The sequence below is a fragment of the Mastigoproctus giganteus genome, chromosome 4, assembly GCF_048544385.1.
Source record: "Mastigoproctus giganteus isolate SK-2022 chromosome 4, ASM4854438v1, whole genome shotgun sequence".
Taxonomy (NCBI): Eukaryota; Metazoa; Arthropoda; class Arachnida; order Uropygi; family Thelyphonidae; genus Mastigoproctus; species Mastigoproctus giganteus.
The window spans coordinates 67,668,445-67,693,039 of NC_143578.1; the positions used below are offsets into that span (position 1 = coordinate 67,668,445).

Below are 24,595 nucleotides of genomic sequence, written 5' to 3' on the forward strand. Positions count from 1 at the left end.
AGAGCAGCAAAGCAACGAGCACAAAGTGGCAGACGTGCTGTGACTCGGGGGAGAACTGGGGGGGGGGGTATTCTCCAATGCATCACAGCCTAAATAAATGTGAAACTTGTGAAATGTTTGCCGAACTCTCTGGAACAAACCATGATCTAGCCAAGGAAGATGTCTTTGTGTGTGTGTGCCAGGTGCAGAGTGTCTAGAAATTAGGCGTCAACTCAGCGTTCTATTGGGTGTCTATGAGAGCTTGACGTGTAGGGTAGATGCCCTCGAAGAAATTAATATGAGGGGCCCGTCACTCAACGCCAAGGCTCGCTCCTGGGCATCAGTCAACACAGTGGCAATATCTAAGGCAGAATGCACTGGTCCTACAGGAGTTAGTTATTGTTGGTGACTCTATTGTCAGGGAGACGGGGAATATATTGTGTAAAAAGGATAGATGGGTATGTCTGTCAGAGCCAAAAGTTGATGATGCTGTGAAGCATATATCATCATGCACAAATGGTAATATTGTTGTACACGTTGGCACCAATGACATTAAGAGTAGGAGATCTGCAGATTTACTTAACAAGTACAGGTCAATGTTGCAAAAAAGTCGTCAATTAGGATTAAATTTGAAAGTGTCTGCAATTCTGCCCAGACACGATATGATGAGAGCCTTGTCAATCAATTCGGCCCTGGAGGGAATGTGCAAACCTCAAGGGGTATAATTTTTTTTTGGCTTGGTCTGTGCTTGTTAACAGGATAGACTGCTTCTACAGGGATGGGATACACTTAAATAGAAAGGGTGCAAAAATATTTGCTGATGCGAGGCAGTGTTAGGTGGGTCGGAAAACTGCTAGCCTGGTGGGATTTATAGACTAAAATGTTAAAAGTAGCCGGAGGCAGAGGTGAAGGTGATTCTTGCCCTACTTCTATTAAAATAAGCAGCGGCCTGGAGTGAGGGGTGCTGCGGGTTTCAGGGACTGATGGCAGTCATCGTGAAACAGGTGGGTATATGGGATGTGTTAGGGTAACTAAGAATAGGTGCATGTATATCAATGCTAGAAGTATAGTAAATAAATTTGATGAATTTGAAGTGTTGATCAAGACATCAAAGGCAGATATTGTTGGGATAACAGAGACGTGGTGTTATACAGATATCAGGAATGCAGAATTGGAATTTGGGGGAGTACAATGTGTACAAAAAGGATAGAAAGAAAGGAGGTGTTATGCTGTTAATTAAAAAAAACATAAAATCAAAAGAAGTGTATACAGTTGATATAGATGAACAGTACACCGCTGAGTCAGTTTGGTGTAACATAAGCACTGCGAAAGCAAATATAAGAGGAGTGTGTTATAGACCTAATGACTCAAATGAGTACAATGAACAACTGTACAGAGAAATAGTGGGCTAGTAAACCAGAATGACTTATAATGGGGGATTTTAACTGGCCAGATATTGACTGCAACTTGTGGGTAAGTCAATCGCAAACTAGTAAGACTTTTGTGGATTTATTGGATGATTGTTTTCTGAAGCAGCATGTTCGAGAGGCAACCAGAGAGGGTAATACTCTTGATCTGGTTATCAGCAGTGATCATTCGTGTATTAAGAATTTACAGATAAAGGAACCACTAGGTGACAGTGATCACAGTGTACTGGTATGGGATTTACTTAAAGATATAATTACCATCAGGGGTAAAGGAAAGGGTTTTTGCTTCCGTAAAACTACAGTCGTCTCAGACAGTTTGTAAATTCTGTACAGTGGGATCAACTGATGATGTTACCAACAGCAATTTGTAAGTGGGAAGTGTTCAATGAATTAATTGTGGAAGCTACTAAAAGTTTCACACCTATTAAGAAATACTGTTAAAGGTTTAGGCCTAAATGGTTGTCAAATGAACTAATGAGACTCGTGGCAGAGAAGAAAAATGCATGGGATGCATATAAATTATCAGGCGACACAGAAGCCTATGGCAGATATAAGCTAGTCTATAATCAAGTCACAAAGGAGATTAGGCAGGCGAAGTCAGATTATGAGAAATCTTTGGCAAAGGATGCTAAGAAAAACAGCAAGGATTTCGTTATTATATAAACTCTAAAAGGAAGGGGATTAATCTGATTGCTCCACTTGATATCGATGGTTCGACTTTTGATGATCCTGCTCAGATAGCAAACAAACTGAATGAGTATTTTGCATCTATGTTCACACATAAGGAGTTATTAAGGTTTGGAAATGCCAGAAGGTTATCATATTGTACTAGGGTGCTTAATGATTTTGTAATAACTGAGAACAAAGTGGAGGAGAAATTGTTGAAGTTAAAAATAAGAAAGGCACTAGGTGTGGGTGAGATCTATCCAATTATATCAAAGGAGGTGGCAAAGGAACTAAGCAAACCCTTGGCCATAATTATGAGAGCATCCTTGGACTCAGGGGAGGTCCTCAAGGACTGGAGATGTGCAAATGTATCCCCAATTCACAAAGGAGGATCGAAGGGTGACACGAGTATTTAAAAACCAGTTAGTTTAACTTCTGTTCTGGGTAAAATAATGGAGTCACTGGTTAAAGATGCATTGCAGGATCATCTAGACAAGACTGCAGCAATAATTCAGACAGCATGCGTTTGTTAAGGGAAAGTCTTGTTTGTTTGTTTGTTATTTGGCTTTTAGGAGCATTAGCAACTAAGGCCATATTGCTCCCTAGGATATGCGGTGGTCATTCCCTGACCTCTCCGCATCCTCCGTATTTGGTGGGCACGGGCTCGATCCCCGGTCCAATCAAGAAGCGTGTGCTACGCACTGCTGTGCCTGCCCACCTGGCTACGGAAGTGCCTGGAAAGGGAAGTCTTGTCTGACAAATTTGATTGGATATTATGATGTGGTTACAAAGGAACTGGATGCAAAAAATAATTTTGATATCATATACAGTCAGTCCTCGTATAACACGTGTTTACACTACACAAATTCGATCATACACGATTTATAAATAGGGGAATGATATCTTATATAACACGAATCGAATTTGCTTATGCACGATTCGCCTTTGTGTTTACAAGAAATGGCAGTCGAACGCGGAATCACCCCAACTGAACGCAACACGATAGGAATGAAGAGAAGATTCTGAAAATGTATTTATGTGTTTTAATCAGTGAAGGGGAAACACATTTCACCTTAATAATGTAAAAACCAAAACAATTCCAGCTATCAGTATAATCACAAATGCAATTAGATCGAGTTTACTACCAGTTTATAACAGATTCCACTAGCAGAAACGCAACTGGAAATTGTTTTTATTGTTTTATGGTAGTAACCCCCAGAAATGTGCTTTAGTAAAATGTGAGGTGTTAATAGTTTATCTGCCTTTACGGTGTTGTTTATTCAGTTGCTACACGTGTGCAGCTTTGTTTATGTGTATTAAGCGTACCTCCTCGTTTTGCAATTGTGTTTTATTCCCTAAAAATGAGTAAAATACTTAAAAGGTGTGAAAAGGAAGCATCCTGGTGAAGCCAGTACAGAGTCAGAGAGAAAAAGAAAAGCAATATCGATAAACAGAGGCGGACTGGATGAAAAATTCTTACCCGGGGAAAATTTATAGTGGCCTCATACTACGGTTTATGGCCAAAATCACACCGGCCTCCAGCCCGGGGTTTCCCCGGTAAGGTTTATGGATAGTCCGCCTCTGTCGATAGAGAAAAAATATGAAACTGTGAAACGCTTTGAGTGAAATCAAAGACCATGTGATATTGCACATGCTACAGACCTAAATGAGGCAACGCCGAGAATTACAAAGAATGCAGAGAAAATAAAAACAACTTTTATAGCAGGAACAACTCAAAGTGTAATTAAAATCCATTAGATCAAGACACAATGAATTGGAAGAGATGGAACGGCTGTCATCTGTTTGGATAGAAAATCAAACAAAAAACAAGTTTGCTTACGATAGAAGCAAAAGCATTAGAAATATTTTATTATGTAATAGTTGTAATAAAATATGTCACTATTTTATTATGATTATTTATTGTATTTGGTAATGTTTTGGTTACAAATGTGTGTTCAATCTTGGGTGGCCGGCACCTAACCCTATTTTTCCCATAGGGCCTGTTGTTTATATCGCATGAGGGTTTCTAGGAACACAACTATCGTGCTATACGAGGACTGACTGTACTTGGATTTCAGGAAAGATTTTGACACTGTTGCGCATGGAAGACTACTGTACAAATTGGAGCAGAATGGTATTAAGGGTAAGTTGCTACAATGGATAAAAGGATGGTTGAGTGGGAGAAGACAGAGGGTGGTAATCAATGGGTGCTGCTCTTCGTGGACTAATGTTATTAGTGGAGTTCCACAGGGTTTGGTGTTAGGTCCACTGTTGTTTTGTATGTTTATCAGTGATATTAATGAAGGTATATCAGGCTTAGTGACAAAGTTCGTCTGATAACACAGATGATACAAAGGTTGGCAGGATTGTTAATGACAGTACTGGCAGTGCTACTGCAACAGGATCTAGAAAATTTGGGTAAAAGTAACCCCAGAGAAACGTACCAACTGTGTTGTACTACATTTAAGGTGGTAAGACCTGGGAATAATTGTGCAGTAAGATATAAAAGTTTTCTGAACAATGCAGACAGGCTGCCAGGGCAGGTCATGGGGTTTTGTCAATGATACACAGGAATTTTGCTAGCAGCGAAAAGGAGGTGACTGTCCCTCTGTATAAGACAATGGTCAGGCCATGCCTTGAGTACTGTGTACAGGTCTGGAGGCCTCATTTTAGGAAGGATGTAGATTTGCTTGAACATGTACAGAGAAGGTCAACAAGATTTGTGAGGAGAATGAAGGGATCTTACCAAGAGAGGCTTAAGTTCTGCAAATTGCAGCAGCTGGAGACTAGGCACCTGCAAGGTGATCTGATTGAGGTGTATAAGGACTTGAATGGGTTGAGCATGCTGAATTCTGATGGGATTTTTCCACTTGTTCAGATTACGAACCTAAGGGGGCACAAATTCAAATTGAGGAAAGACATATCTAAAATTGATGTGCGCGAAATTTGCCTTTAGCCAGTGGGTGGTTAATTGCTGGAACAAACTTCCATCTGTCATTTGGAAGTTGATAGGTTAAATAAATTTTAGGAGGAACTGGACAGGCATTTGGAGGGAATGGCGTGATTTTTTTTTTTTTTTTGGCTGATGTTGCATAAGCTCATACACTTGCTTTCTTGCATCACATGCCACTACTACTACATAACCCCGCTTTTTGTACTTTTTTTAGTCCCATATAACACGGTTTCGCACAACACAACATCTTATAGGAACCTAACTACCGTGTTATACAAGGGTTACCCACAGGTAATTTTTTGATTAAACAGAATTACAGCAACAATAATTTTATATATTCTCTAATTTGAGAAGCAAGAGTGTCAATAATTTTATTAAGCTCTACTGAATGTAAATCTTTCTCTATATTCATCATCATTAGAGCAGTAAAATTTCTTCCCCCATGTTGCCATGTAAATGCGATTTTAATATTTTTAATAATATATATATGTATACAGTAATACCCCGAAGTTACGCAATAGGTGGGTCTGACGAAAATCGCTTAAGTCGAATTCGCGTAAGTCGGGGTACAACTTTGCATATAAATACATATAAATTTTGTTTAATTGGAATCAAGGACTAACAAAAACACTAGTTTAGAAGAAAAATGTTTAATAAAATTGCAGTTCTTTATACATATTAATACAATTTATGTATTAAAAAAATAAATGAGTTACGTAAAAAAGTTATTTCGATGTCTTCATAAAATCTAACAAATTCGTCTGATAACACAGCGCCTTCTTTTTTTCACGCAGAATTTCTTCGTAGCAAGCTAATAATTTTTTTATTCCTTGCTTTGTAGCTATAACACGTTCTCCGTTGGAGTCTATGTTTTCTAAAATTTTTAAGCCCTTTTCAATTGAACTGAGACCTTCTGTCAAGCTTGCAATTGTCATATGCTTTTCTGGTGGAACTGGGTCTGAAGTGTCGGATACTTCAGTGACGTTTTGCTCACGCATCTCTATGAGCTCATTCATTGTCAGCTCCTGACTATGTGAATCCAACAGCTCGTTGACATCATCGCCATTAACTTCCAAATCTAATTGCCTGGTAAGATTAACAACTTCTTCTATCACATGAGCGACATGATCAGTTTCTGGCGTTGTTTTCGTCTCGTTTTTGAAAAAAAAAAAAAAAAAAAAATGGACAAAAGTTTCTTCCATACACCATTCAATGTTTTTTTGTGAATTTCATCCCAAGATTCTTCAGTGATTCTTACGACATCTAAAACATTGAATTGTTATACCAAAAATCTTTAACAGATATCTCACTATTTTGCCTGATAGCTTCATTCAGACGTGCAAACGAACGCCTAGTGTAGTAAGCCTTGAATGTTTTGATAACTCTCTGGTCCATCGGTTGAAGCAAGCTGGTTGTCTTTGGAGACAAAAACACAACTTCCACATGTGGGTCGAAATTAATTAGGGCAGCAGGAGGGTGACCGGGTGCATCGTCAATAAGAAGCATCACTTTAAATGGAATCTGTTTAGACTTGCAATAACGTTCGACTTCGGGTATGAAGTGGTGACCAAACCCCAGTCCTCAAAAACGGAAGCTGTCACCCAAGCTTTATGATTTGACTTCCAAATCACTAGTAAGCTAATTTTAGATATACACCAAACGAAAAAATCAAGAACTGCGTAACTCCGAATTTGCGTAAGTCGGGGTATTACTGTACTTGTGCGAAATATATAAATTAGAGTACATGAAAATATGCATATTATTATCTAATAACATTAAATAAACAATAAATGCAACCACTGCATGAATTATCCTGGTTGGTGTTAAGAAACAGTTTATTTATTTATTATTATTTTTATTTTTTAATTTCTAAATTTTGATCATTTTTGCTAAAGTGAATCAATTCACAGTTCTATTCAGTTCCATATGAATAAATTCCATAGTTAATATTCCACATTAATATTTTGCAATATAGTAATTAATGCCTCGTTATCATCATTGTTTATTAATTCATTTATACTATGCGGACTTCTAGGACTGAGGAATCAAAAAACTCATTTTTTTTATTTTTATTTGTTCAAATCTTAATTTAATGCTTGTTTAAAGTTTTTGTAAATTTCTACCTCATGCTTCTTATAAGAATTTAGTGAGGTATTCCACAGTGACTTCTCAGGCATTCTTTTTAATTCTTCTGGGTCTAACAGAAGGGTAATATTAGCATAGGCATACAATGCAAGAAAGCAAGCTTATGCAGCACAACCAAAAAAAAAAAAAAGGAAAGAAAGAAAAAGCTCCGATTTCACCACTCCATTCGTTCCAAATACCCGGTCCAACTCAGCCTTGAATTTATTTAGGCTATCAACTTCCGCAACAAAAGATGGAAGTCTGTTTCACCAACCAACTACCTGCTGGCTGAAGGCAAACTTCCACACATCTATCAGCTGTCTTTCCTCAATTTGAATTTATGCCCTCTCAGGTGATTATTCTGAGCAAGAGGAAGAATCCCATCAGCATTGAGCATGCTCAAACCATTCAACTCTTTATACACCTCAATCAGATCATATCACAGGTGCCTAGATATACACCAAAGACACTGTAATCTGCAAAACTTAAGCCTTTCTTCATAAGAGCAACCCTTTGTTCCATTCACTAATCTTGTTGCCCTTCTCTGTACTCGTTCCAACAGCTCCACATCCTTCTTAAAATGAGGCCTCAGACCTCTTTACAGAACTCAAGGTGTGGCCCGCCAATCGCCTCATACAAGGAGATAATCACCTACTTATCCCTGCTAAAAAAATTCCTGTGTATGACTGACAAGACACCACGAGGTACACTTGCAGATCGTCTGCACTGTTCAGAAAACTTCATATCTGGCTGCACAGTTACCCCCAGGTGCTTTTCAATTTTTTTTTTTTTTTTTTTAGTTGTTGACACATTGGCTTCTGTGGCCATAATGCACCTCCCAAAGTTTTTGCATTTTACTCTGATCGAAGCCTGAGGCAGAATTCAAGCCCGCGACCTTTGGGTTGCCAGGTAGGCACTTTACCCACCTAGCTCGCCCGGTCAGCAACCTCTTTTCATTCTCTTCCACTGTCAGTGTAGTTGATACATTACTCTGGGGTTACTGCTTCCCATATGTAGTACTTTACATTTGTCAATGTTAGACTACATTTGCCATGTCCCAGCCCATCTACTCAACTTTTCTAGATCCTGTTGCAGCAACATAATGTCATTAACAACTCTGCCAACCTTCGTATCGTCTGCAAACTTGGACATTAAGCTTGATATACCATCATCAATATCATTTATAAATACAGAAAACAACAATGACCCAACACTGATCGCTGAGAGACTCAGCTAATAACATTAGTCCACGAAGAGAAGTGTTAATTGATTACCACTCTGTCTTCTCCCACTCAACCATCCCTTTATCCATAGCAGCAATTTGCCTCCAATGCTACACTGCTCCAATTTGTGCAGCAGTTTTCATGTGCAACAGTATCGAAAGCCTTTCTAAGATCCAAAAATATAATATCAAAGTTATTCCCCGCATCCAGTTGCTTTGTGATCACATCATAGTATACAATCGAATTGGTCAGACAAGACTTCCCCTTAACAAACCCATGCTGTGTCTGAGTTATAACTGAAGTCTTGTCTAGATGATGCTGCAGTGCTTCTTTAACCAGTGCCTCCATTAATTTCCCTGAAACAGAAGTTAAACTAACAGGTCTATAATTACTTGTGTTGCCCGTTGATCCTCCTTTGTGAATTGTGGTCTCATTTGCACATCTCCAGTCCATGGGTACTTCCTTATTACTTCCTTTGTTGCCTCCTTTAATATAACTGGATAGATCCCATCCATCCCAGGTGCCTTTCTTATGTTTATCTTCAACAATTTCTCCTCCACCTTCCTCTCAGTTATTACAAAATCATCTAGCTCATTTCCAGAGTTTAGTTCACCTCTGGCATTCCCCTCCCTGAATAACTCCTCACGTGTGAATGTAAATGCAAAATACTCATTTAGTTTGCTAGCCACCTGAGCAGGATCATCAGCAATTGAACTATCGATATCCAGTGGACCAATCTGATTCATCTGTTCCTTCTAGAGTTTAAATAGGGAAAGTCCTCTTTGATGTTTTTCTTTGCTTCCTTTGCCAAAGAGTCCTCGTAATCTGCCTTTGCTTGCCTAACCTCCTTTGTGATTTGGTTACAGACCAGCTTATATCTATTGTAGGCTTCCATGTCACCCATTAATTTATACGTATCGCATGCATTTTTCTTCTCTGCCACATCTCATTAGTTCATCTGACATCCATTTAGGGCTAAACCTTGAACAATATTTCTTAGTTGGTATGTAAAGCCTTTGAATGCTTCCCATTTTGAATTTTCTGTTGGCAACATCATCAATTGGTCCCACTGTATAGAATTTAAATACAGTCTCAGACCTCCATAGTCGCCTTTACGAAAGCAAATATCCTTCCCTTTACCCCTGATGGTAGTTACCTCTTTGAGTAAATCCCACTTCAGCACACTGTGATCACTTCCACCTAGTGGTTCCTTTATCTGCAGATTCTTAATGCATGAAGAATCACTACTGATAATCAGAACAAGAGTATCACTCCCTCTAGTTGCCTCCTGAACACGATGTAGAAAACAATCATCCAATAAATCCACAAAAGCCTTGCTAGTGTGTGAGTGACCAACCAACAAATTCCAGTCAATATCCAAAAAAATTAAAATCCCCCATTATAAGACTCTGATTCACTGGCCCACTCTATTTCCTTGTACAGTTTTTTATTATACTCATCAGAGTCATTAGGCCTATAACACTCCTACTCTCAATTTTGATTTCCCTGTTCTTATGTCACACCAAACTGAATATGATTCAAGATCTCTTAGACATTTAATAAATTGATCTGTTTGTTCGCTCACTTTTTCAAAATTACTGTACATTTTTTTATTTGATTTTTCAAGGTTATTACAACATGGTAAGCTTGCATGAAGTCTGTGCCTTACATCTGTAAGTAATTATATGCTGGTGTTAAACTTTCAGATATTTATAATCAAAGTAAAAGAAAGCAAAAGAGTTTCATATTTACAAAATATTTGTGAAAATGAAGATTCTGCTGAGCATGTCTTTTCGTCAAAATCGCTGTTAATCAATATTACTTGTAATATTTCCAGACATGTGGAATAAATTTTTTTTTTTTTTTCAAAAACTGCCAAATAAAGCACAAATTACATTACTTTTGCTCCACCATATTGCCTTAGCAACCTTTTTAAGTCTTTTTTACTTTATTACTTGTAAGGAATTTTACTGCAATTTTCTCAAATAGAAAATCTTTTATAGGATTCAGAAAAAAAAGCATGCTATTCTATTAATTAACTCGAAATATGATTTTATTTTTACACAAATTTGTACTATCACATAACTACATTTAAAATTTGCATAACACCCAGTACATATAGCATTTGATGACATTTCCTTTATGTGAGTCGGCGAGAAGTGGTACTCGCACAGATTAGAATAGGATATACTCATCTAACTCACCTCCATCTACTCACAGGCAATGATCCTCCTCAGTATTCACAGTGCTCTGAGCATCTAACAGTCAAACATTTTGATTTATTGTCCACATTATTGACAATATCGAACTTAATATTTCATTCTCTGGCTTTTCATTCTCTGGCTAATCTCAGAGAACGGATAACATTAAATGATATTATTGGTGAAAATGCAAATATTAATGAACTTTTCTGTTATTTGAAACAAATAGGAATGTGTGAATGACTATGACTAGTTTCTGACATGAAATGAGATTGAACTGTCTTCACATTAATTATTTATTTATTTTTTCAACATTCCTATGAATAGGCACAATATAGTCACAGCAGCTTGTGTGCCATTAAACACACACACACACACACACACACACACACACACACACACACACACACACACACACACTGCGAGTTTGAAGGCCATTTTATTACCAGATATATCTGCAGTACCATCAAAGTACAGCCAACTATATTTTTTTCATGAAGATCATGTTCTTTCAAGATGTTTTGTAAATAATTTTTTAAAGCTGCACATGTTGATTTTTCTGTATTTAAAATAGTAAGTAATCTCTCCTGTACTTTTCTTTCACTATCTTTATATCTGATTATAATTGAGCACTGCTCCATTACACTAATATCTTGAATACTATCTATCTGTACACTAAAAACACCATACTTTTTTGCTTCAGCAATATGATTTCATATTTCCTTACAAATAATTAGTATTATTTTATTAATAGTACAGGTCAACCGTTGCTAATCCAGCAGCATTGGGACCTGTGAAATGCCGGATTAAGGAGTTTGCCAGATCACCGGTGGTTATTTTAGCACATACAGTTTGCCCAACAGCTAACCACCTCATCCTACCTTTAACACGTTGACTGCTAAGCTAGTTTAAGAAAATAAATTCCCCAGGGGTCAAAAATATTTAGCAAATAATCTGATTAGTAATTCTAAAATAAATATTGTAATATCAGTGTTGTCACTTTTTAGCTTAAAATATAAAAAAAAAAAATAATAATAATTTTTTTTTTATGTTGCACATATGTGGTCAACATAGCCCAGTAGGTTACTTTATTTCTTGAGAAGACGTGTTAGCCACATATGTGTGACACTATTATGGCATACATATGAAGGTCGTTTGTGATTAGTTTATTGCATACACGGCGAGCACTGAGATAAAATAAACTCTCAAATGTCGCAATAAGTTTGTCAGTATTGGTATAGATTTTTGTGAAAACAAGTTCGTTAGCGCGGTGTATTATCCATCATATTGCGTTATGTTTTTCTGCAAGTTTGTACAAGTGTTTCGTAAAAAAAATCTAAATAGGAATGGCTAAAAGAAAATTACTAAAATAAGAGGAACTGAGAGAAATTGCTGGAATTTACAATTAAGCAGGCCGACCAGGCTGGTCAGGTGGGTAAAGTGCCTGCCTGGCAACCCAAAGGTCGCGGGTTAGAATCCCGCCTCTGGCTGGATCAAAGTACTGCAAAAACCTTGGGAGGTGCATTATGGCCACAGAAGCCAATGTGCCAACAACTACCAAAAAAAAAAAAAAAAAAACCCCCAATTAAGCAGAGTTAAACTTCTCACAGACACACCGCTGTCGAGTTTTTTCCGAAGTTCAACTTTATCTGTTGTGGACAATGTACGGTGTTTGCTCTCATGGTGTAAAATGTGAGCAGGTTATAATAATAAATGCAGAAAAACAAGTGGGAATAGCTTGCCAGTGTTTAAGAGTTCACACCAACAGCTGATGCTGCAACCAATGCCACCAAAACAGTAGCGGCAGGTCGGTGCACTGACCCAGGAAATTTGAAATTATGTTCGTGGAAATTATGTGCAAATTAGTGGTGGAACCAGATTACCGGTGGCAGGATTAGTGATGGTAGACCTGTATTTATTTCTGCCTCGACTTTCTTATTTGAGATTTTTCAGTTATTTTTTCTAGATAACTTTTAAGTAACTCATCATATTTAGATATAAGTAAAACTAACTAAAAAATTTCCTTTATTCCTTATTTCACATTTAGAAGATAAGTGCTTCATTCTTTCCTCTATAACTTATTCCTTATTTTGCAACAAAGTAAATCATATCTATCAAGTCTTAATAGTATTCTGTCTTTCCTTATATCATCTTGTTTTAGGTCTTATAAACCTTGTATTAATGAAATCTTCTATATTATGTTTTTGGGGCCTGAAAATAAGAATCTACAGCAGTTTAATGCCCACTCGAATTATTGTGATTCACTCTACCATAAATTACTTTAAATTTAACAAAACCAGTCACAAAATTTGTTCAGTGAGAAGTGATACACAATACTGAGCACTACAAAATACTTTGTTTAGATCGTCAGGATACAATAACCAATATCTTGATACTTTATCATTATTGGGCATATGTCAAAAATACAATGTAATTTAATTAAAGGGATTTTTTTCTTTTTTTTAATCTCTTTGGTTTGGTTGTACAGGGTGAGATGATAAAACCATCAATTTTTCAGTCTGTGATGAATTTGGATTTGGTGTAATAACTTATTTAACATTGCATAATATGTGCTTGGTTTCACTTTTGCTGTTCTTTTCTAAAATGTCATGTTTTTCAGATTTCTCGAAATTATTTTCCTCAATAAAATCATCATTATATTTTTTTGACTTTCCTCTGAATCGTTTCTTGTATTATTGTTTTCGGCATTTTCTTCAAATCATTACATTCTTATGTGAAAACTTTATTATATAAAGTTTTCTTCTGGTTCATTATTTTGGACTTGAAGACCAGCCTTATTGGTTTCTTTTTCTTTAGTTGCAAAATTACAACTGGGAATAGAAGTAGATTCATCTATAATTATTTAAGATTTTTTTAAATAAAAAAATCATTCAGTTGGTTGCCTTGCTGTTTCAGCAACCATTTCTAATAATTTTTTCCTTTTAATTTTCCTATTTTTATGGCCTGATTTAACTATTTTCATTACTTCTTTATATTTTCTCATTTTTGGCCTTAGTCAGTCATCTAAAGGAAAATAAAATATGATACTTTAATTCTGTATTACACTATTATTAATACATGATTAATTTTAATACTATTCATTAATGTAATGATAGAATCTGGATTGATATATGCCAATTCTGCTATATTGATGCTTTTAATTTTAATTTTATGCTTTTAATTTTATTACATATTCCAATAGTACACACTAACAAATATTTGAAATAAATGATAGCACAGATCACCTTACCTACATGCAGTCTTAAATAATTTTAAAAGTAAATATTGCAAGGTTATGTTTATTAATGCATTTGCAAATTATTGCATGTTAAATAATTTGCCTTTAATAGTTATATTCTTTAAACTATGGGCATTTAGTTTTAGGTACTTACATTGTTTCAAGCTGAACTTGTTCATAAAAAAAGGTAATACAAATAAAACAAAACACAACACAATCACTAGGCCTCATTTTAGGAAGGATGTAGATTTACTTGAGCATGTACAGAGAAGGGCAACAAGACTGGTGAGGGGAATGAAGGGATCCTCTTACCAAGAGAGGCTTAAGTTCTGCAAATTGCAGTGGCTGGAGACTAGGCACCTGTGCGGTGATCTGATTGAGGTATATAAGGCCTTGAATGGGTTGAGCACGCTGAATTCTGATGGGATCCTTCCACTTGTTCAGATTACGAACCTAAGGGGGCATAAATTCAAATTAAGAAAAGGCAGATGTAGAATAGATGTGCAGAAATTTGCCTTTAGCCAGCGGGTGGTTAATTGCTGGAACAAACTTCCATCTGTCGTTGTGGAAGTTGATAGGTTGAATAAATTTAAGGAGAAACTGGACAGGCATTTGGAGGCAATGGTATGATTTTTTTTTTTTTTTTGGCTGATGCTGCATAAGCTCATACACTTGCTTTCTTGCATCACATGCTACTACTACTAATAATTAGCTTCACAAAAATAAAATTTTTGTGAAACTGAATTGTGTGATTTAAAATAAAGACTGGTTTTTGGACGGCTACATTTGTGATGCTGTATCTGCAATATATCATATATTCATTACATATTAACAATATCCATTTACAGAATCTCCCTTAAATCAATATTTAATATTAAATATAATTTAATATTCAAAAACACCTGAAATGTATATCAAAGAGAAAACTTTTAAAAACTATAAAATGTACTTACTTTAGTGCAACAGTAAGAAGAAGGAAAAAGTAGATCACGTACTAAAAAGATATGTGCTAGTGTTTCTGCCAGTAAGAGAGAACCAGGAAATTTTTTGCTCGTAATACTCTGGATTAGCTGAACTCCATCATGACATGTTAAACTTGCAGTCTAAGAAAAGAAAACCATTTATGAACAGAAATGATAATTCATGCTAAATATAAAGATAATTAATGCTAAATATAACAAAGTTCTAATAACCTGAACCTAATGCTTCACACAGAAGGCCACTTTTACCTCAACTACTTATAAAATTATGCACTTTAACACCCACAAGTAACTCTGGTAATATGCTCTTGGTTCTTAAATAGACATCTATCTGTACACTAATTGGATACTATGATGCAGTCACAAAAGAACTGGATATAGGGAATAACTTTGATATTATATATTTGGATCTCAGAAAGGATTTTGATACTGTTGCATACGGAAGACTGCTGCACAAATTGGAGCAGTGTGGCATTGGAGGCAAATTGCTGCTATGGATAAAGGGATGGTTAGGGGGAGAAGACAGAGAGTGGTAATCAATGGACACTGCTCATTGTGGACTAATGTTATTAGTGGAGTCCCTCGGGGTTCAGTGTTGGGTCCGTTGTTGTTGTTTTCTGTATTTATAAATGATATTGATGATGGTATATCAAGCTTAATGTCCAAGTTTGCAGACGATACAAAGGTTGGCAGGGTTGTTTAGGAAACTACTGACAGTATGCTGCTGCAACAGGATCTATAAAAGTTGAGCAGATGGGGTGAGGGATGGCAAATGAAGTTTAACATTGACAAGTGTAAAGTACTACATATGGGAAACAGTAACCCCAGAGCAACGTATCAAATCTGTGGTACTACACAGATTTGAGTTGAGACTGAAAAGGACCTGGGGGTAATTGTGCAGGCAGATATGAAGTTTTCTGAGCAGTGCAGACAGGCTGCAAGATTAGCTCATGGTGTCTTGTCAATGATATACAGGAATTTTTCTAGCAGGGATAAGGAAGTGATTATTCCCTTGTATAAAGCAATGGTCAGGCCACACCTTCAGCACTGTATACAGGTCTGGAGGCCTCATCTCAAGAAGGATGTAGAGCTGCTGGAACGAGTACAGAGAAGGGTAACAAGATTAGTGAATGGAACAAAGGGTTGCTCTTACGAAGAAAGGCTTAAGTTTTGCAAATTACAGTGTCTGGAGACTAGGCACCAGCAAGGTGATCTGATAGAGGTGTATAAAGCCTTGAATGGTTTGAGCATGTTCAATACTGATGGGATTCTTACTCTTGCTCAAAATAATCACCTGAGAGGGTATAAATTCAAATTGAGGAAAGACAGATGTAGGATCGATGTGCAGAAATTTGCCTTTAGCCAGGGTAGTTGGTTGGTGGAACAGACTTCCATCCCTTGTTGTGGAAGTTGATACTGTAAATATATTTAAGACTCAGCTAGACAGGTATTTCGAACGAACAGAAGGGTGAAATGGGAGTGGGTTTTTTTTTTTTTTTTGGCTGATGCTGCATAAGCTTGCTTTCTTGCATCATATGCCTCTACTAATGCTAAATTGCTAATGCTGGTTTTACTCTGTCAAAGAAACAAATAAAGAGAGAAAAATTATGTTACATTGGTGAGATGGAATCAAATTGAATCAAAAAGATAAGATTTTCCACTGTAAACAAAGAGAGCTAAGAGCTATGCAAATGCAATCTGTGGCCAATATTCATCATCACTTAATGCCTTATTCTCAATCTACTCACTGCCTCCTCCTTCAATGGGTGGTTTCACTCCTCCAGTTACTTTTTCAGTTACCAAAAAAGATTAACTGGATTCAGTTTAACTAGTAACTGTTATTTTTTTTTTTTAGTTTGTATTAAACAGGTATTTCTATTTTGTTCCAGACAGGATGGGTGGTATTCCTAATACTTCAATCAGAAGAAGAAAAAAAAGTGCAGGAGAAAAGAAAAGAGAGAAGTAAGAAGTGTTATCACTAGATGAATCAAACCACACAAATCTATATGAATGCACTGCATGCCTCTACACATCACATTGAATTATTTCTCCCACATACTGGGTGATTCAAAATCTGCACAACCCAAATGAAAAGGCTAATGCAATTCTTACAAAAACACATTAGTAGCAAAATAGTACACTTTTGCATATTTTGTGACAAATCTAACAAACTAAAGTTTGTTAGATTTGTCACAAAAAAATTTTCGGTACATTTTCATTGTCAATCTACTTATGATTTAACTTAATTTTAAAATAGCATCTTTATTCTTCAAAACCACCAATTTGTGGCAAGTCAATCAGAATAATGTGATAAACAAAACTAAATATTTTGTTGCAAAAATAACAATTTCTAAATTATATATATATATATATACAGTGCTTTTTTTGTGACGGTACGCAATGGTACGGCGTACCGGCACCTTTATTAACAGTGACATGTGACATTTAGATGCAATGCACTTCGAAATTTATAATATTCCGTAAATTTTTTCACATGTTTACCTACTATTCAAATAAGCTTAAAATGATTTAACTAAATTTGCATTTTTTACTGTCTATTGTTAAGATTTTCTATATAAAATTGTATAATCATTTTTATAATTCTAAATTACTCAGTCAGACCTCTGTTTAATTATTTTGAATTCCCCTTGGAAGTTACATTTAAAATAGTTTCGGTTGAGGGAAGAAAATTTTCATATAGCGAACGGATTAGGAGAGAATTAACTTGGTACGGCCTGTTTGAATTTCTGGCCTTCAGACAATTAGTGCTGCTGCACGAATTAAGAGAGCTAAAGTGATTAGTATTGTATAACTTAGCGGTACCTGTTTTTTTTTTTTTTTTTTCAGTAGCTGTTGGCGTATCAGCTTCTGTGGCCATAATGCACCTCCCAAGGTTTTTGCAGTACTTTGATCCAAGCCCGAGGCGGGAATCGAACCCACGACCTTTGGGTTGCCAGGCAGGCACTTTACCCACCCGGCTAGCCAGGTCGGCGCGGTACCTGGTAAAACCTATCCGACCACATGTCCCACATATGGAGAAGTCGCGCTGGTCAAGAGTGAGCAGATCAGGGGGGTATTCCCAATGGGCTCTGGCCCACCGTCTACTGCAGTGGTGTCCAACCTTTTTCAGTACCGTGGCCATATTCAAAAAAATTCAAAGTTTCTTTAGTGTGTTACATTTTCGATATCTTATTGCATGTAAAAGTAAAATTGAAAATACTGAAAAATTTAATTAAGTATAATACAAAATTACATTTACTAAACAAAACATTTAATGAGAAAAATTTTTTGATAATAAAATTTAAAATGCTGTTTTAGTTCACTTTCCTCACGGGTCGTGGGTTGGACACCTCTGTGAATCAACTGTAATCGCCCCATTCGAGAATTAGAAAAGTGATTTTCTTTTACCCCATAAATAATCATCTGTTATTTCGCGGAAGTGCGTTATCCACATTTTTCCGAAAATTTTCCCTATCTCTGTTTACACTATTTTACCTGAATATCCAAATGATACTGATATTTTGGACAGTTTCAAAAAAAGAAAAGAAAAAAAATTTAAATTAAAAACTAGTGACAATACCGATGACGAGAGAAGGAAAACGAGGACAACGAAGGTATTAAACCTTCTAAACATGAAATGTTGGCATTTGGTAAAAATGAAGTTAGAAAATTGTCAATTAGAGTTAAATGCGATTCGTGGATACCTAATTGATAAGGTTTCCAAAGAATCGAAGCATTTGATGAACGCTCTGAGTACGATACCAATCTCACAGAGTGAACTGAACGAGGATTTTCAGAAATAAATCTGATCACCAACCAGCGCTTCGTTGATAACAAAAACATTTTATTCACTACTGTTTCTTAAAATTGTGGGCCGTCTGCTGAAATGCTGCGATCCAGCAAAATATGTCGATTCGTGGCTGCTTCGGAAACATCATTCAGCAACCAATACAAAGAGCAGGAAAAGAAGTCAGCATAGGGTGTCGGACGAGAACTTAATAAAAATATGGAATATTCTACAAAAACTTTATTATGAAATTATTTTTACTTATTTTTTTATGTACAGTGGTACCTTGGATTGGGAGTAACTTTGTCTATGAGTGTTTTGCAAGACAAGCAAAATTTTTTAATAAATTTTAACTTGATAAATGAGCGAGGTCTTGCAATACGAATACAGTCAGTCCTCGTGTAACACATGTTTACACTACACAAATTCGATCATACACGATTTATAAATAGGGGAACGATATCGTATATAACACGAACAGAATTCGCTTATGCACAATTCGCCTTTGTGTTTACAAGAAATGGCAGTCGAATGCAGAATCACCCCGAACGCAACATGATAGGAATGAAGAGAACATTCTGAAAATGTATTTGTTTTTTATATCAGTGAAGGGGAAACCATTTCACCATAATAACATAAAAACTAACACAATTCCAGCTATCGGTATAATCGCAAATGCAAATGGAAATTGTTTTTATTGTTTTATGGTAGTAACCCCTAGAAATTTGTTTAGTAAAACGTGAGGTGTTAATAGTGTATCTCTGCCTTTACGGTGTTGTTTATTCAGTTGCTACAGGCAGGCAGTTTTGTTTATGTGTATCAAGCATGCCTCCTCATTTTGTAATAGTGCAAGCGATGAATCTGTTTAACGACAATGCAATGTCATATTTCCATGAAATCCTCAAAGGGAGGCAAAAGCAAGTGTCATTGGATAGATTCCTTGTTAAAGTCGCACAAAAAGAAAAAGTCAACAGATAGCAGTGATTCCGTTAGTGACAGTGAAAGTCATCCTACCCAATAATTAATAAATTCGATTGCTTTATGTATATTAAATTTAAATATTAAAAATATAAAAAAGGTATGTATTTTGTATTAATCATTTTTACAGTATATGACCAAGGTACCACTGTACTTCAATAATAAATTTATACTTAATTTCTTGTTCTTATTCTAAATTAAAAAAAAAAAAAAAACTATTAAAGTAACAATATGGGGGGTGGGGGAATAACTAGAGTACGTTTCATATCCTTTTAATTTTCAATTTTTCTCGATAGCAAAGAATTAGTACCGGCACCTATTTTTTTTTTACAAAAAAAGCACCACACACACACGCACGCGCACACACACACACACACACACACACACACACACACACACACTCACGCACGCACGCACGCACGCACGCACGCACGCACGCACGCACGCACGCACGCACGCACAGGTTTTCAAAGAAAGTGCATCACCCCTTAAAATTGTAACTGTCATCCGAATAATGTAAGTATATGGCAATATTTCTTATAGATTGCATCAGATAAGTTTGACATACGTAGATGACGTAATATTGCATCAGCTGTTACTTTCAGCTATATAAGCACGCTTTGCAAGAGTTGGAGTCATTCCTTGACTGTATCAAGATGGCGAGTTACGTGCAGTTAAAATGGAGAGTTGAAACCATGAAGAAAGAGTGCTATTGTTGCTTTACGTGAGGAAGGATGTTCTTCCTGTCATATTGTTTATAGAGTGTCTTGTAATCAGTCGATACTGAGTAGATTTCTTTCCAAGCTCAAGAATACTGGTTCTGCTGATAGGAAAAAAGGAACTGGATGCAAACAAGTCTCTACACTGAAACAGGACCACATGTTGAAGTGATTATGCCTTAAAAACCATAAAGTTTCTTCGTCTGAGCTGAAAAGAGAATGGGAAGAACATACGGGAGTAGTATCAAGTGCAGTAACAGTCAGAAGATGCCTCTTCAAAAATAGACTTGTAGCCTGTCCTACTAAGAAGAAGTCCCTCCTCACACAAAAAAATGAAAAAAAAAAAGGCCCAATTAATTTGGTGTAAAGAGCATGTCAAATGGATCCCCGAGCAGTGGAAGTCAGTCATTTTCTCGGATGAGAAGAAATTCAACTTGTGCGGTGAAGAATACCATCCAGACTGTATGGTGTCTACAGTGAAATTCCCTACCAGGCAAACGATATGGGGGTGCATTTTATATTACAGAATAGGTCACCTGCAGTTTATAAAAGGTTCCATAAATGCCAACGGATACCTGGCTATATTGGAAAGCAGATTGCTGCCAACCATTTCAACCTGCCAAGTAACTGCATCTTTTAGGATGGCTCTGCTCCTTGTCATCGGGCGAAAAGTGAAGTAGGCATTTCTGTAGTTACTTTAGTTTCATTTCTGCATTAAAGGTTCGACAGTAATGTGTTTACATTTATTACAGGTGAAAAAATGGTTGGAAGAACGGTCCATTATAACTGTTAGCTGGCCAGGAAACAGCCCGGACCTGAATCCTATAGAGAACATTTGGCATCACATGGAATCTGCAGTTGCCAGAAAGAAATCAAAGACCCTTCGGGAACTTCAGGAAGCCATAATTCATGTTTGGAACCACGAACTATCAGTTGATTACCTTCAGAAATTTATCTTGTCAATGCATCAATGGTGTGCTGCTGTCATCAGGGCCAGACACAGTTCAACTAAATATTAGTTTGCACCTGGTGAACTTTTCATTTTGTTTTCCATTTAAAATGATAAACTGAAGCAAAATGAGGGCTTCTGATAACATTTCAGCCATAATTGTCGTATTTACCAAAACTGTTGTATTAAGGTTGCAAATGCTCATTCTGGAATATTTTGAGAGCACCTATCAAATATTACTTATCATTTCCTTAACTATTAATAAATATCTTCTGTTTATATTTCTATTTGTGATGCTAGTCATTAATGTAACATACCATCACGAAAAAGAGTAAGAAATGTGAACTTTCTAGAAGATGCACTTTCTTTGAACACCAGTTTGTGTGTATATGTGTGTGTGTGTGTGTGTGTGTGTGTATATATATATATATATATATATATATATATAAATAAAAAAGGCCCATGTAGAACTTTTAAATTGACTTTCATAAAAGATTTGAACACTTACCTCTTTGGTCAAATGTGACAACTCTCCTTTTCTCTGTAATAATACAACAAACCATTCTAAAAAAGACTGCTTATAAGCAAAATTTCCTTTATGGCCTCCTCCTTCATCATGTGGTTTCACTCCTCCACTTGGATGAAGCAACTCGTTACTGCAGTATTTAACACAACACTTACATAAACACAAAGCAGCCTCTTCATAGCCAGCTCCAGCAAGTGATTCGATCCTAGTCAGCAACAGTTCCAATGGTTCGGTTGCTAAATATTCAGTTACTGAAAAAGATTAACTGGATTCAGTTTAACTAGTAACTATTATTTTTTTTTTTTAGTTTGTATTAAACAGGTATTTCTATTTTGCTGTAGACAGGATGAGTAGTATTCCTAATACTTCAATTAGAAAAAGAAAAATAAGTTCAGGAGGAAAGAAAAGAGAGAAGTAAGAAGGGGTATCATCACATGAATCAAATTACACAAATTATGAATGCACTGCATGTCTCTACACATCATATTGAATTATTTCTCCTACATACAGGGCAATTAAAAATCTGTACAACCCAAATGAAAAGGCTAACACAATTCTTACAAAAACACATCAGTGGCAACATGGTACACTTTTGCATGGTTAACAGTGGTAGTTAGGTTACACTTACAAAAACTCACCCAACCAAAACTCATCCATACCAGTTTGTTTGTGACAAATCTAACATGATATATTCCCTTCCTCAAACAATATAAAGATATTATTTGAAGAAAATTGCATGAGAATATCAGGCGCCTCCGTAGCCAGGTGGGCAGGAGCAGCAGTGCTTAGTACACACTTCTTGATTAGACCGGGGTTCGAGCCTGTGACCACCAAATACGGAGGATGGAAAAGGTCAGGGAATGACCACCGCATATCCCCGGAGCAATATGGCCTAAGTTGCTAATGCTCCTAAAAACCAAATAACAAACATAAGAACATCAGAACTAAATTTCAAGAAAAATATCCAGTACCAAATTAATTGCTCATCACTTTGGGTGACCGATTCTTTTTTAAATGCTTTAGCATTTACAAAGAAAAAACGAAAGACATCCAGCAGCCTAATGATGACTCTTTCCAAACATGTTCACCCACTGCATCTCACAGGGACAGTACATTTTCACTGTTGATCTACTTATGATTTAACTTAATTTTAAAACAGCACCTTTATTGTTCAAAGCCACCAATTTGTGACCAACTTCTGCAAGTCAATCAAAATAATGTGGTAAACAAAACAAAATAATCTGTTGCAAAAATAACAATTTCTAAATTATATATATATATATATATATATATATAAATAAAAGACCTGTGTAGAACTTTTAAATTGACTTTCATAAAAGATTTGAAGACTTACATCTTTGGTCAAATATGACAACTCGCCTTTTCTCTGCAATAATACAACTTTGTTTTAAAATTAATATTTAGGTTGCACATAATCTTGAATTGCCCAGCAGTTCAAGTGTTTTTTACATTATTTTTTGGCTTTTTTCTTTTTTTTTTTAAACTGAAAATTATTATTATTTATTTATTTTTTAATACTTTGCTATTTTGGGTCTCTCAACCCCATGCAACATGATGTGCATGTGCCAGCACAGTTACACATCATGTTGCGTGTTATCAAATAGACCCTAATTTTAAAAACTCAATAGTAGTAGTAGTGGCATGTGATGCAAGAAAGCAAGTGTATGAGCTTATGCAGCATCAGCCCAAAAAAAAAAAAAATCACACCATTCTCTCCAAATGTCTGTCCAGTTCCTTCTTAAATTTATTTAACTTATCAACTTCCACAACAACAGATGCAAGTTGTTCCAGCAATTAACTACCCGCTGGCTAAAGGCAAATTTCCGCACATCTATTCTACATGTCTTTTCTTAATTGGAATTTATGCCCCCTTAGGTTCGTAATCTGAACAAGTGGAAGGATCCCATCAGAATTCAGCATGCTCAACCCATTCAAGGCCTTATACACCTCTTTGGTGTATAAGGCCTTGATAAATAGCATAAGTATTTATGAAAATTTCTTAGCAAGAGTTCCCCTCCTGATCAGCAGTACTATCTTGTTTGTCCCATTAAAATATCTTTTTCATAATCATTTGTTAAATTGTGTTTCGGTTACTATATGAGACTTGAACTCTGCAAGAGGAGATGCCTCCCCCCCCCCACCACAAAGAAGCACAGTTCAAATATTGTGCAAATCACAATATTTCATTTCTACCCACTGTGGCAGCACCAACACATTTAATGCTTGAACACAGAACAACTAGTCAATTCATAGGCTGATGCTGGATGTTATTTCATATGAACTAAAATACATAACATACATATGACACTATCTGTGATCGCTAGTCTTGAGAATCAGTCACGTGGAATCGATTCAACCCAGACAATATTTCTGCAATCGCTGCTTCATCTACTTTGTCCGCACAGTAGGAAAAACCCATGACTGAGTTAAACCTATTATATGTACATGTTGATTTCCATGTATCATGTCCAATTATTAGCAGCAAGTTCACTTTACTGCTGCATACTTTCCACCAATCGGTGATGCTCTCTGGCTTCTCAATGATGCATCAACTGAAATGTGAAGTGCACACATCAAACTGTTGATGTGTGCACTTCACATTTCAAGCTGCACCTGCTCCTGTTACTGACAAGCTAGCCTTCACTGAAGCACATAGTTTTTAAATTTGCATTTGCTCACTGACAGGTCTAAAGGGAGTTTTAATTTTTAAAAAAATTAATGTTTTTAATATAAAAGATGGATTTTTCACAGTTGTATTCAGAAAAGACTGAAAACACAGATGGCAGTTAAAGAAAAAAAAAGAACAATTTTAAATTATTTTTTT

The 24,595-nt window shown here is 36.2% G+C and overlaps 1 protein-coding gene across 2 annotated transcripts in view; it reads right to left on the reverse strand.

Moving 5' to 3' along the window:
* The window catches only part of LOC150086811 (uncharacterized), a 281,569-nt gene that overhangs the window by 186,303 nt on the left and 70,671 nt on the right, over positions 1-24,595 (reverse strand). For both annotated transcript variants that reach the window (XM_090372770.1, XM_090372769.1), the window contains exons 4-5: positions 21,733-22,001; positions 14,765-14,914 (exon numbers count right to left, since the gene is read on the reverse strand). In XM_090372770.1, coding sequence (XP_090228896.1) covers positions 14,765-14,914; positions 21,733-22,001 — 419 coding nt within the window. The remainder of the gene's footprint in view (positions 1-14,764; positions 14,915-21,732; positions 22,002-24,595) is intronic.